The 11,213-nt window shown below is 43.1% G+C and overlaps 1 protein-coding gene across 1 annotated transcript in view; it reads left to right on the plus strand.

The window, feature by feature from the left end:
* Window positions 1–9,730, plus strand: part of LOC106598862 (unconventional myosin-VIIa) — a 40,795-nt gene extending 31,065 nt beyond the window's left edge. Inside the window, exons 36-48 of the mRNA XM_014189878.3 lie at window positions 109–218; window positions 450–598; window positions 1,063–1,216; window positions 1,795–1,950; window positions 2,181–2,286; window positions 3,180–3,293; window positions 3,384–3,495; window positions 3,919–4,025; window positions 4,257–4,442; window positions 7,971–8,087; window positions 8,181–8,264; window positions 8,977–9,096; window positions 9,318–9,730. Coding sequence (XP_014045353.1) covers window positions 109–218; window positions 450–598; window positions 1,063–1,216; window positions 1,795–1,950; window positions 2,181–2,286; window positions 3,180–3,293; window positions 3,384–3,495; window positions 3,919–4,025; window positions 4,257–4,442; window positions 7,971–8,087; window positions 8,181–8,264; window positions 8,977–9,096; window positions 9,318–9,416 — 1,614 coding nt within the window. The 3' untranslated portion in view covers window positions 9,417–9,730. The remainder of the gene's footprint in view (window positions 1–108; window positions 219–449; window positions 599–1,062; window positions 1,217–1,794; window positions 1,951–2,180; window positions 2,287–3,179; window positions 3,294–3,383; window positions 3,496–3,918; window positions 4,026–4,256; window positions 4,443–7,970; window positions 8,088–8,180; window positions 8,265–8,976; window positions 9,097–9,317) is intronic.
* Window positions 9,731–11,213: the final 1,483 nt, after the last annotated feature.

Below are 11,213 nucleotides of genomic sequence, written 5' to 3' on the forward strand. Positions count from 1 at the left end.
GTGGGGCAGGTCGACATCAAGTCCCTATTCTTCGAGGGATTGTGGAAGGGGAAGACTACCATCTTGTGGTCGTATTAACATTGTGTTTTTCTTTGGTTGAACCACAAGAGTCTGCTGAATCTGAGCCCAGATCAGAGGACAGTGGCTCAGAACGCACCTGCCAGGGAAGAGGCAGTGTCCCCCGTCTCACTGAAAGAGTTTGCCTTTGACTACTTCAGGTAGATTCCACTCTCACTACTATTTCAACGACATCAATAACCATTTGAACTTTAATAATTACCACAAACATTTGTAAATTAATCATCGATTTAACAAAGGAGTATTCCAATGTGACAGTAATCTGACCAATTATCTCACTACTACAGTTTGCATGGGTAACAGTATATTTTCTGGTTATACTATTCTCAAGACAGCAAGTTAACCTTAGCTATTTCCTTGGTTTCCCTTAGGCAGCCTGGTAAAGAAGGGGGCCGCGGGGCGCAGGCCAGAGGCAGGGAGAAACTTTGGGCTGCCTCCAAAGAACCCATAAAACAGCCCCTACTGAAGAGTCTGGTGGGCAACACCGACCTCAGCCATCTGGCCTGCATCTCCTTCACTGATATCCTTTACTCAAATACTTTATTTGTTAAAGGGGAAGTTCAGGATTTTACAACTTGATGTTAGATGGTTCCTCGCCCTGAAGTAGTCTACGGGCCACGACAAATTGGTTCGGGTTTTCTTTAAACAGCCACTACAAACTTCAGTTAACTTTAGCCAACTTCAGCTACTTACAGGTTGAGAAACCATCTAACATCCAGTTATAAAATCCTGAACTTCCACTTTAATGTACGGTTGATGTTCATATTGAGGTGAACACTGGATAACAACAAGCAAGATTTCTAATAGGTGTTGAAGACACTAGGGAGGGATTACACTTGGACTTATTGTGACTGGAGACCTTTAAACGATAAATACAATTACTTTTTTTACAATGGCGTAGCAGTTACCGAATTATCCTAATAAATATGTCTCTCCAAGTGGAGTTTCCTAAACGTTTGCTATTGTCCTTAGCCTTTCCCTCACCTATCCTAAAGTACATGGGAGATTACCCTATCAAACAGGTGCGCCAGCCCATAGAGCTGACTGACCAGATCTTTGGCCCGGCCACTCAGCATGTGCCTTTACAGGATGAAGTCTACTGCCAGATCATGAGGCAGATGACCAGTAACAACAGCAGGTATGTGTGGTAATATACTGCCATGTCAGCTATTTCTCATGTATTACTAGGAAATAACCACAGAGATGTACAGTATATGTCTGATGTTCTATTTTTAATTATATGATAATACTCTCCCCCCTCTCTCTCTACTCTCTCCCCTCTCTCTCTACTCTCTTCCCCCCTCTACTCTCTTCCCCCCTCTCTCTACTCTCTTCCCCCCTCTCTCTACTCTCCCCCCTCTCTCTACTCTCTTCCCCCCTCTCTCTACTCTCTTCCCCCCTCTACTCTCTTCCCCCCTCTCTCTACTCTCTTCCCCCCTCTCTCTACTCTCCCCGACCCTCTCTCTACTCTCTTCCCCCCTCTCTCTACTCTCCCCGACCCTCTCTCTACTCTCCCCCCTCTCTCTACTCTCTTCCCCCTCTCTCTACTCTCCCCCGACCCTCTCTCTACTCTCTCTCTCCCTCGCTCTACTCTCTCTCTCCCCCTCTCTCCTCTCTCCTTCTCTTGCTCTACTCTCTCCCCCCCTCTCGCTCTAATCTCTCTCTACTCTATTATATCCATCTCACCTTCCCTCTTTCTCCCCCTCCCTCTCCTAGAATGAGTGTAGACTATGGTTGGCAGCTCCTTTGGCTGTGTACTGGCCTCTTCCCCCCCAGTCAGATCCTGCTGAAGTACACCCAGCGTTTCCTAGAGTCACGGCCCAGAGAGCCCCTGGCTGCAGACTGCCTGCAACGGCTACAAATGCTAGTCAGGTGGGGCTCCAAAGCACACTGTAGTGAATTTGGGAGGCAGTGTGAAAAGGTCTCGAACTAAATGTCCCTACAAATCCAACACCCAAGCCATGACACCAAGAAGCCTCAATCTGAATATCTTGGATGAGGTTGCTGGAGTTGTGCTGAGGACGCTACAAAATATGGTATTGAGATATTAAATACTAAAATGAGTGGGGGGAAATGAACTCTATACTGTCCTCTTGTTGTAGTATGGAGCCCAGGAAGCTGCCTCCCCATCAGGTGGAGGTGGATGCCATTCAACAGGACAGCAACCAGATCTTCCATAAAGTCCACTTCCCTAACGACAAAACTGAGGTAGAGAGCTTCTCCTTTGCCTCATATGATTACTGATCACTATGATTATTATGATCACTGACCCTTATCCCTATGATCCACATTTACATTTTAGTCATTTAGCAGACGCTCTTATCCAGAGCGACTTACAGTAGTGAATGCATACATTTCATACATTTTTTTCTCCGTACTGGTCCCCCGTGGGAATCGAACCCACAACCCTGGCGTTGCAAACACCATGCTCTACCAACTGAGCCACACGGGACCTGATCCCTGATCCCTATGATCACTGACCCCCCTATGATAACTGATCCCTATGATCACCGATCCCTATGATCCCTATGATCACTGATCCCTATGATCACTGATCCCTATGATCACTGATCCCTACGATCCCTATGATCACTGATCCCTACAATCACTGATCCCTATGATCCCTATGATCACTGATCCCTATGATCCCTGATCCCTATGATCACAGATCCCTATGATCACTGATCCCTATGATCCCTATGATCACTGATCCCTATGATCACTGATCCCTATGATCACTGATCCCTATGATCCCTATGATCACTGATCCCTATGATCCCTGATCCCTATTATCCCTGATCCCTATGATCACAGATCCCTATGATCACTGATCCCTATGATCCCTATGATCACTGATCCCTATGATCACTGATCCCTATGATCCCTATGATCGCTGATCCCTATGATCACTGATCCCTATGATCACTATGAATTTCTCACATCCACTTACATATGGTATCTGAACTTTTGTCACAGTGGAAACTATCTGGCTGGCTAAATCTACAGAAATATAATAATACAGAAATGTTGATTAATTATGCTCATTGTCCATGTGAAATAAATTTAATGAAATAAATGAAATGTGTCAATTCTTTATTTAGCTCTTCGAGGTGACATCAACGTCTAGGATTCGTGACCTTGTTCGTAACATTGCCTACAAGCTCATTCTGGCCTCAGCTGACGGTTACAGTCTCTTCATGAAAACGCCAAACAAGGTTAAATTCAAGCTCATTTAACTGGTTTAGTTAGTCCGGGTAGTGCAAGTGAATGTATGTTTATTTTTTCTCTCTCCTTTTTGTTTTCAGGTGGTGAGCTTACAAGACCAAAACTACTTCTTTGACAGTTTGAGGGAGACGATAGACCAACCTAAGAAAACGAAGAGAGCCAGAGAGGCGAAGAAAGGAGGTAAAACAGAGGGTAAGGCACAGTACTGAATTTAACAGATAAAGTTTTGAGCTTATGCTGCAACCGTTTGTTGTAGGTGGTGGCAGATTGTGGTAAATTGCGTCATTTTGGCAACATTGGCTGATACTTAAATAACGTGCCATAGAATTCTGCGGCACCCCGCAAGCTATGCTACAGTATGCCACGACTTTTAAAGGAAGAACCACTGTACAATAAAATCTAGCATCCACCATATTGTCCTTATATGTACATAGTAGCCCTAAAACAGTCAAAAACATAATATAATGTAAGGAAAAGGTCAAAGTAAACTCTAACTCCCACCAAGTTGTCAGTAGATGAAACTGTTATGTTATGCTACACTATGCTATACTAAGCTATGCTATACTAAACTATACTATGCTATGCTATAAGGACTGATGAACATTTGTGTTTCAGGAGGTCCAGTCACCATGCCCTACCTGGTTTTATTCATGAGGAAGCTGTGGTTCAACGTGACCCCAGGAAGAGACCTGACCGCTGACCTCACTTTCCATTTCCCACAGGTCGGGCATGAAAGACACAGACAGACAGGCACACACACAGACCTCTGTACATTTCTAGTAGTAGAATTTGTTTTTATTCATCATTAAAATCTCCCATTGGCATCAATGGGTAATGATTACACTAAAGAGTTACGCATCTCAACCTGTATTCAAACTGCTGTAAATAGTGAGTAAGCGGGGTGAACCCAGAACCCAGTTACTCATAACTCATACACAAACCTCTCCCCTCAGGAGTTGCCCAAGTACCTGCGTGGCTACCACAAGTGTACCAAGGAGGAAATGACCAGCCTGGCTGGCCTGCTGTTCCGGGTCAAGGTGGACACGGACAGGTCCCAGTTTGTCATGATTCCCAGGATGCTGAAGGAGCTGGTGCCAGCTGACGAGATGAAAACCATGTCCCCAGAGGACTGGAAGAAGGTAAGGAGGAGGAGGAGGAGGAGATAACAGACACCTATGGTACACTGTCAGTTCTTCTCATTTTATTGAGCTTTATATGATATTTGGCATACATCTCTTGCTCTCTCCATTACGAAGCAGATGGATCATTCCAATAAAGCATAATTTCTGCAATTAGAACTGCTATCATGACCTCAAGACAATTCAACCACTACCCAAACAGTGTTCTTAGTAAATTAATAGCGCAACATTATGACAAAAATTTGGGCCAGATTTATATCACAGATATGTCAATATTTGAAAGCATACTATATATATATATATAATATATATATATATATATATATATATATATATATATATATATATATACTGCTCAAAAAAATAAAGGGAACACTTAAACAACACATCCTAGATCTGAATGAAAGAAATAATCTTATTAAATACTTTTTTCTTTACATAGTTGAATGTGCTGACAACAAAATCACACAAAAATAATCAATGGAAATCCAATTTATCAACCCATGGAGGTCTGGATTTGGAGTCACACTCAAAATTAAAGTGGAAAACCACACTACAGGCTGATCCAACTTTGATGTAATGTCCTTGAAACAAGTCAAAATGAGGCTCAGTAGTGTGTGTGGCCTCCACGTGCCTGTATGACCTCCCTACAACGCCTGGGCATGCTCCACCAACTCCTGGACAATCTGTGGTGCAACGTGGCGTTGGTGGAAGGAGCGAGACATGATGTCCCAGATGTGCTCAATTGGATTCAGGTCTGGGGAACGGGCGGGCCAGTCCATAGCATCAATGCCTTCCTCTTGCAGGAACTGCTGACACACTCCAGCCACATGAGGTCTAGCATTGTCTTGCATTAGGAGGAACCCAGGGCCAACCTCACCAGCATATGGTCTCACAAGGGGTCTGAGGATCTCATCTCGGTACCTAATGGCAGTCAGGCTACCTCTGGCGAGCACATGGAGGGCTGTGCGGCCCCCCAAAGAAATGCCACCCCACACCATGACTGACCCACCGCCAAACCGGTCATGCTGGAGGATGTTGCAGGCAGCAGAATGTTCTCCACGGCATCTCCAGACTCTGTCACGTCTGTCACGTGCTCAGTGTGAACCTGCTTTCATCTGTGAAGAGCACAGGGCGCCAGTGGCGAATTTGCCAATCTTGGTGTTCTCTGGCAAATGCCAAACGTCCTGCACGGTGTTGGGCTGTAAGCACAACCCCCACCTGTGGACGTCGGGCCCTCATACCACCCTCATGGAGTCTGTTTCTGACCGTTTGAGCAGACACATGCACATTTGTGGCCTGTTGGAGGTCATTTTGCAGGGCTCTGGCAGTGCTTCTCCTGCTCCTCCTGGCACAAAGGCGGAGGTAGCGGTCCTGCTGCTGGGTTGTTGCCCTCCTACGGCCTCCTCCACGTCTCCTGATGTACTGGCCTGTCTCCTGGTAGCGCCTCCATGCTCTGGACACTACGCTGACAGACACAGTAAACCTTCTTGCCACAGCTCGTATTGATGTGCCATCCTGGATGAGCTGCACTACCTGAGCCACTTGTGTTGGTTGTAGACGCCGTCTCATGCTACCACTAGAGTGAAAGCACCACCAGCATTCAAAAGTGACCAAAACATCAGCCAGGAAGCATAGGAACTGAGAAGTAGTCTGTGGTCCCCACCTGCAGAACCACTCCTTTATTGGGGGTGTCTTGCTAATTGCCTATAATTTTCACCTGTTGTCTATTCCATTTGCACAACAGCATGTGAAATTTATTGTCAATCAGTGTTGCTTCCTAAGTGGACAGTTTGATTTCACAGAAGTGTGATTGACTTGGAGTTACATTGTGTTGTTTAAGTGTTCCCTTTATTTTTTTGAGCAGTGTATATATATATACACAGTTGAAGTTGGAAGTTTACATACACTTAGGTTGGAGTCATTAAAACTCGTTTTTCAACCACTCCACAAATTTCTTGTTGCAAACTATAGTTTTGGCAAGTCGGTTAGGACATCTACTTTGTGCATGACACAAGTAATTTTTCCAACAATTGTTTACAGACAGATTATTTCACTTATAATTCACTGTATCACAAATCCAGTGGGTCAGAAGTTTACATTCACTAAGTTGACTGTGCCTTTAAACAGCTTGGAAAATTCCAGAAGATGATGTCATGGCTTTAGAAGCTTCTGATAGACTAATTTACATCATTTGAGTGAATTGGAGGTGTACCTGTGGATGTATTTCAAGGCCTACTTTCAGTGCCTCTTTGCTTGACAGCATGGGAAAATCAAAAGAAATCAGCCAAGAACTCAGAAAAGAAATTGTAGACCTCCACAAGTCTGCTTCACCCTTGGGAGCAATTTCCAAACGCCTGAAGGTATCATGTTCATCTGTACAAACAATAGTACGCAAGTATAAACACCATGGGACCACGCAGCCATCATTCCGCTAAGAAAGGAGACGCGTTCTGTCTCCTAGAGATGAATGTACTTTGGTGAGAAAAGTGCAAATCAATCCCAGAACAACAGCAAAAGACCTTGTAAAGATGCTGGAGGAAACAGGTACAAAAGTATCTTTATCCACAGTAAAACCAGTCCTATATCGACATAACCTGAAAGGCCTCTCAGCAAGGAAGAAGCCACTGCTCCAAACCCGCCATAAAAAAGCCAGACTACGGTTTGCAACTGCACATTGGGACAAGATCGTACTTTTTGGTCCTCTGGTCTGATGAAACCAAAATAGAACTGGCTTGCAAGCTGAAGAACACTATCCCAACTGTGAAGCATTGGGGTGGCAGCATCATGTTGTGGGGGTGCTTTGCTGCAGCAGGGACTGGTGCACTTCACAAAATAGATGGCATCATGAGGATGGAAAATGATGTGGATATATTGAAGCAACATCTCAAGACTTCAGTCAGGAAGTTAAAGCTTGATCGCAAATGGGTCTTTCAAATGGACAATGACCCCAAGCATACTTCCAAAGTTGTGGCAAAATGGCTTAAGGACAACAAAGTCAAGGTATTGGAGTGGCCATCACAAAGCCCTGACCTCAATCCCATAGAAAATTTGTTGGCAGAACTGAAAAAGAGTGTGCGAGCAAGGGAGGCCTACAAACCTGATTCAGTTACACCAGCTCTGTCAGGAGGAATGGGCCAAAATTCACCCAACTTATTGTGGGAAGCTTGTTGAAGGCTACCCAAAATGTTTGACCCAAGTTAAACATTTTAAAGGCAATGTTACCAAATACTAATTGAGTGTATGTACACTTCTGACCCACTGGGATTGTGATGAAAGAAATAAAATCTGAAATAAATAATTTTCTCTACTATTACTCTGACATTTCATATTCTTAAAATAAAGTGGTGATCCTAACTAACCTAAGACAGGGATTTTTTATTAGGATTAAATGTCAGGAATTGTGAAAAACTGAGTTTAAATGTATTTGGCTAAGGTGTATGTAAACTTCCGACTTCAACTGTATATATATAGTAATAAAGAAATACCAACATTTCTGAATCTTTCTGTTTTCTTCTTCCTGTATAGCACATCATCGCCTCCTACAACAAGCAGGCCGGGATCACCATGGACGAGGCTAAAGTGGCCTTTCTAAAAGGCATCTGCCACTGGCCGACGTTCGGCTGTGCTTTCTTCGAAGTAAAGGTGCGTTAGCAGACAGCTCAAGTCGATACAAAAATGATACATACAGACACCAACCATCCCATTGGTGAATTTCTGTATGCTCTTCCTTCACAGCAAACCTCTGAACCAAGTTACCCGAGTATCATCCAGATTGCAATCAGCAAGCAAGGAGTCAACTTCATCAATCCCAAAACAAAGGTAAACGTATCATTGTTTTTTTATATGATTATTTTGATTTGATCAACATTCAGAGCATTTTACTTTAATCTATAGTACATTTACTGACAGATTGTCATATAATTATGCTGACATCAGGTGCAGTTTCCTAAAAATCTGATCGCTTACATGTGTGCCGTGGAAATTACCACCAGGGAAAGTCAAATTTAAATGAATCATTCTGTATTATCAGCAAGCTGGGGAGATTCCAACAAACTTAATGCACCATAGTACACGTCGGTCGGGAGCTCTCCCGGGGCAGTCCCGTTAGTTCTCTTATATACTGCTTACACAGACAAGTTATATTTGCATGATTTACATTATTCATCATTAACATTTGGTTCCTGCATGTGACCGACCAATACTTCACGAGGCTTCTTCTCTCCAAGCTGAGACCTTGAAACTGAGATCCCTTTTGGTTCCTAGAACAATGTTCTGGGTGTACTGCCAATTGGTCTGAGGAGTTCACAGTCACCTGCACGAACCAAGATGGAGAGAGAGGAGATACTGTGTACAATACAATGCTATCTCTTCAGACAACAACATTTTCCCTCACGTTTGTTCTCCAAATGCTGCACCACAACATTAAGACAACATCAAGCTTGTATCCCACTTCTGCCACCATCAGCACTATAAAGTATTTACCTTCTCTGTTTAACCAAATATTACCTTTTGACCTTTACCTAAACCTCAGGAGTTTCTGGTCATGCACCCGTTCAACCGCATCACCAACTGGTCCAGCGGGAGCACTTACTTCCACATCACCATTGGCAACCTGGTCAAAGGGAACACTTTACTTTGTGAGACCTCATTGGTGAGTGGACATTATGTCTTTGAGGCAAAATTAAAGATGTTGCCTTCTTTAAACCAATAAATTACAATTTTGTGTAAATTGAAAGTAGTGTTTGCTGAGGGTGTACTAAATGACCTTCACAAACAGTTGCATTGTAGTGACTTATTCACAAGAGACAGAATGTGATGTGACTTTGCTTCTATGTTCATACCCCAACGACTCTTTTTGACTCTGCTCTTCAGGGTTACAAAATGGATGACCTCTTATCATCTTATGTGAACATGTACGAGATGCAGAGGCAGGCTGTGCGACCCAGAAATAACTCCATGTTCCCTACCTAATGCCTGCTGGGAAATATGGAGGACAAGGAAGATTAATTTAATTGATAGAACTAGTAATTTGATGGAGGAGTTTAATTATTATATTGCTTTTCAGTTGGTCTAAAACCTTTTGCCTAGCTTTGTAATTAAAATGCTGTATTGAATTGACACTGTGCCTTGTGTTTGTGTGTGTGTATGTGAGTAAAAGATTTCTCATAGCAATTTTGAAGACCGGTATCCACAGTGTGAAACCCCCCAAAAATGTAATGTGTAGGCCTATATACAAACAACAAGGATAACTGAATTCAAACTAATAAAGCAATTCTGAAATATAAGATGGCAGCTCATGTTGTATGTGTGAATTGAAAGGATTATTTCAAGGAGTAGAGGGGAATGAAGAGATGGATATTTTTTGGCCAACAACTGGGCACAGATGTCAATTCAATGTCTATTCCACGTTGTTTCAGTGTAATTTCATTGTAATGATGTGGAAACAACATTGATTCAACCATTGTGTGTCCAGTGGGTCTTAGACATATTAATGTTGACATGGAGGTCCCAGTAAAGCAGAGGCCAAGTGGCTAACTTTAGGGAAGTGATTGTTATTAAGAAGTGGCAGGAGATGTGGAATCAGGGGCGGACTGGCCATTGGGCAGTTCAGGCAAAAGCTATATGGGCTGATTCATTTTTGTCCCAGTGGGCCGGTCTAAATTGGGGGTTTTGCGCAAAATCATTATTTGGCTTATAATGGGGTAGGCAAAAATAATGGGTCGGTGTGGGGGCCTCAAGGGACGGAATGGGCCAGTGCGTTAGAAATGCTCGGGCCGATTTCTGAACCCAGTCCGCCCCTGTGTGAAATGGAGGGAAAGGGCCTACATCTTTTTAAGATCCAGGGAAAAGCGAGGGCAGGGAGGTCCTCGGGTAGACAGAAGGGAGACCATAGTTTCTAGGCTGAGACTGGGGCATAGAAGGTTGAAGGAATACTACATTGAATATTATAGGTAGCAGTCAACTGGGAGGTGTGATTATTGGCAGGAGGTTGAGATGGTGGAACATGTCAGCAATATGGGAGGGAAAGGGAACGTTTCCGGGTAAGTTTAACAGCATTCAGGAGGCAGATATGAAAGAGATGCTTAGTAAACCACCAGAGATGTGATGAATATATTTGTAATTTGTTTTCTTGGAGATAGGTGGGCAAAGAGTTCTAGAAGCATATCAGCAAGGTTTAGATCTTCCCTGCCACTGGTCCATGCTCCAGCCCAATTAATAATGGTAAATAATGCAACATTGAATTTGTTTTTCAACTGTCAATAAAATCTGAAGAAGAAAGTAGAATTGAACATTCCTTGTGGACGAAGCAAATCCCAGCAAGCCTGAAACCAGAGGAGGCGAAGTGAGAGGATAATATATATATTTTTTTTAAATACAGTTGAAGTCAGAAGTTTACATACACTTAGGTTGGAGTCATTAAAACTTGTTTTTCAACCACTCCACACATTTCATGTTAACAAACTATAGTTTTGGCAAGTCAGTTAGGACATCTACTTTGTGCATGACACAAGTAATTTTTCCAACAATTGTTTACAGACAGATTATTTCACTTATAATTCACTGTATCACAATTCCAGTGGGTCAGAACTTAACATACACTAAGTTGACTGTGCCTTTAAACAGCTTGGAAAACTCCAGAAAATGATGTCATGGCTTTAGAAGCTTCGGATAGGCTAATTGACATCATTTGTCACATCCTGACCAGTGAAAGAGGTCATTTGCCATAGTAGAATGGTCAGGGCGTGGCAGGGGGGTTTGTTTTGTATG

The sequence above is a fragment of the Salmo salar genome, chromosome 03, assembly GCF_965601325.2.
Source record: "Salmo salar chromosome 03, fSalSal1, whole genome shotgun sequence".
Classification (NCBI taxonomy): Eukaryota; Metazoa; Chordata; class Actinopteri; order Salmoniformes; family Salmonidae; genus Salmo; species Salmo salar.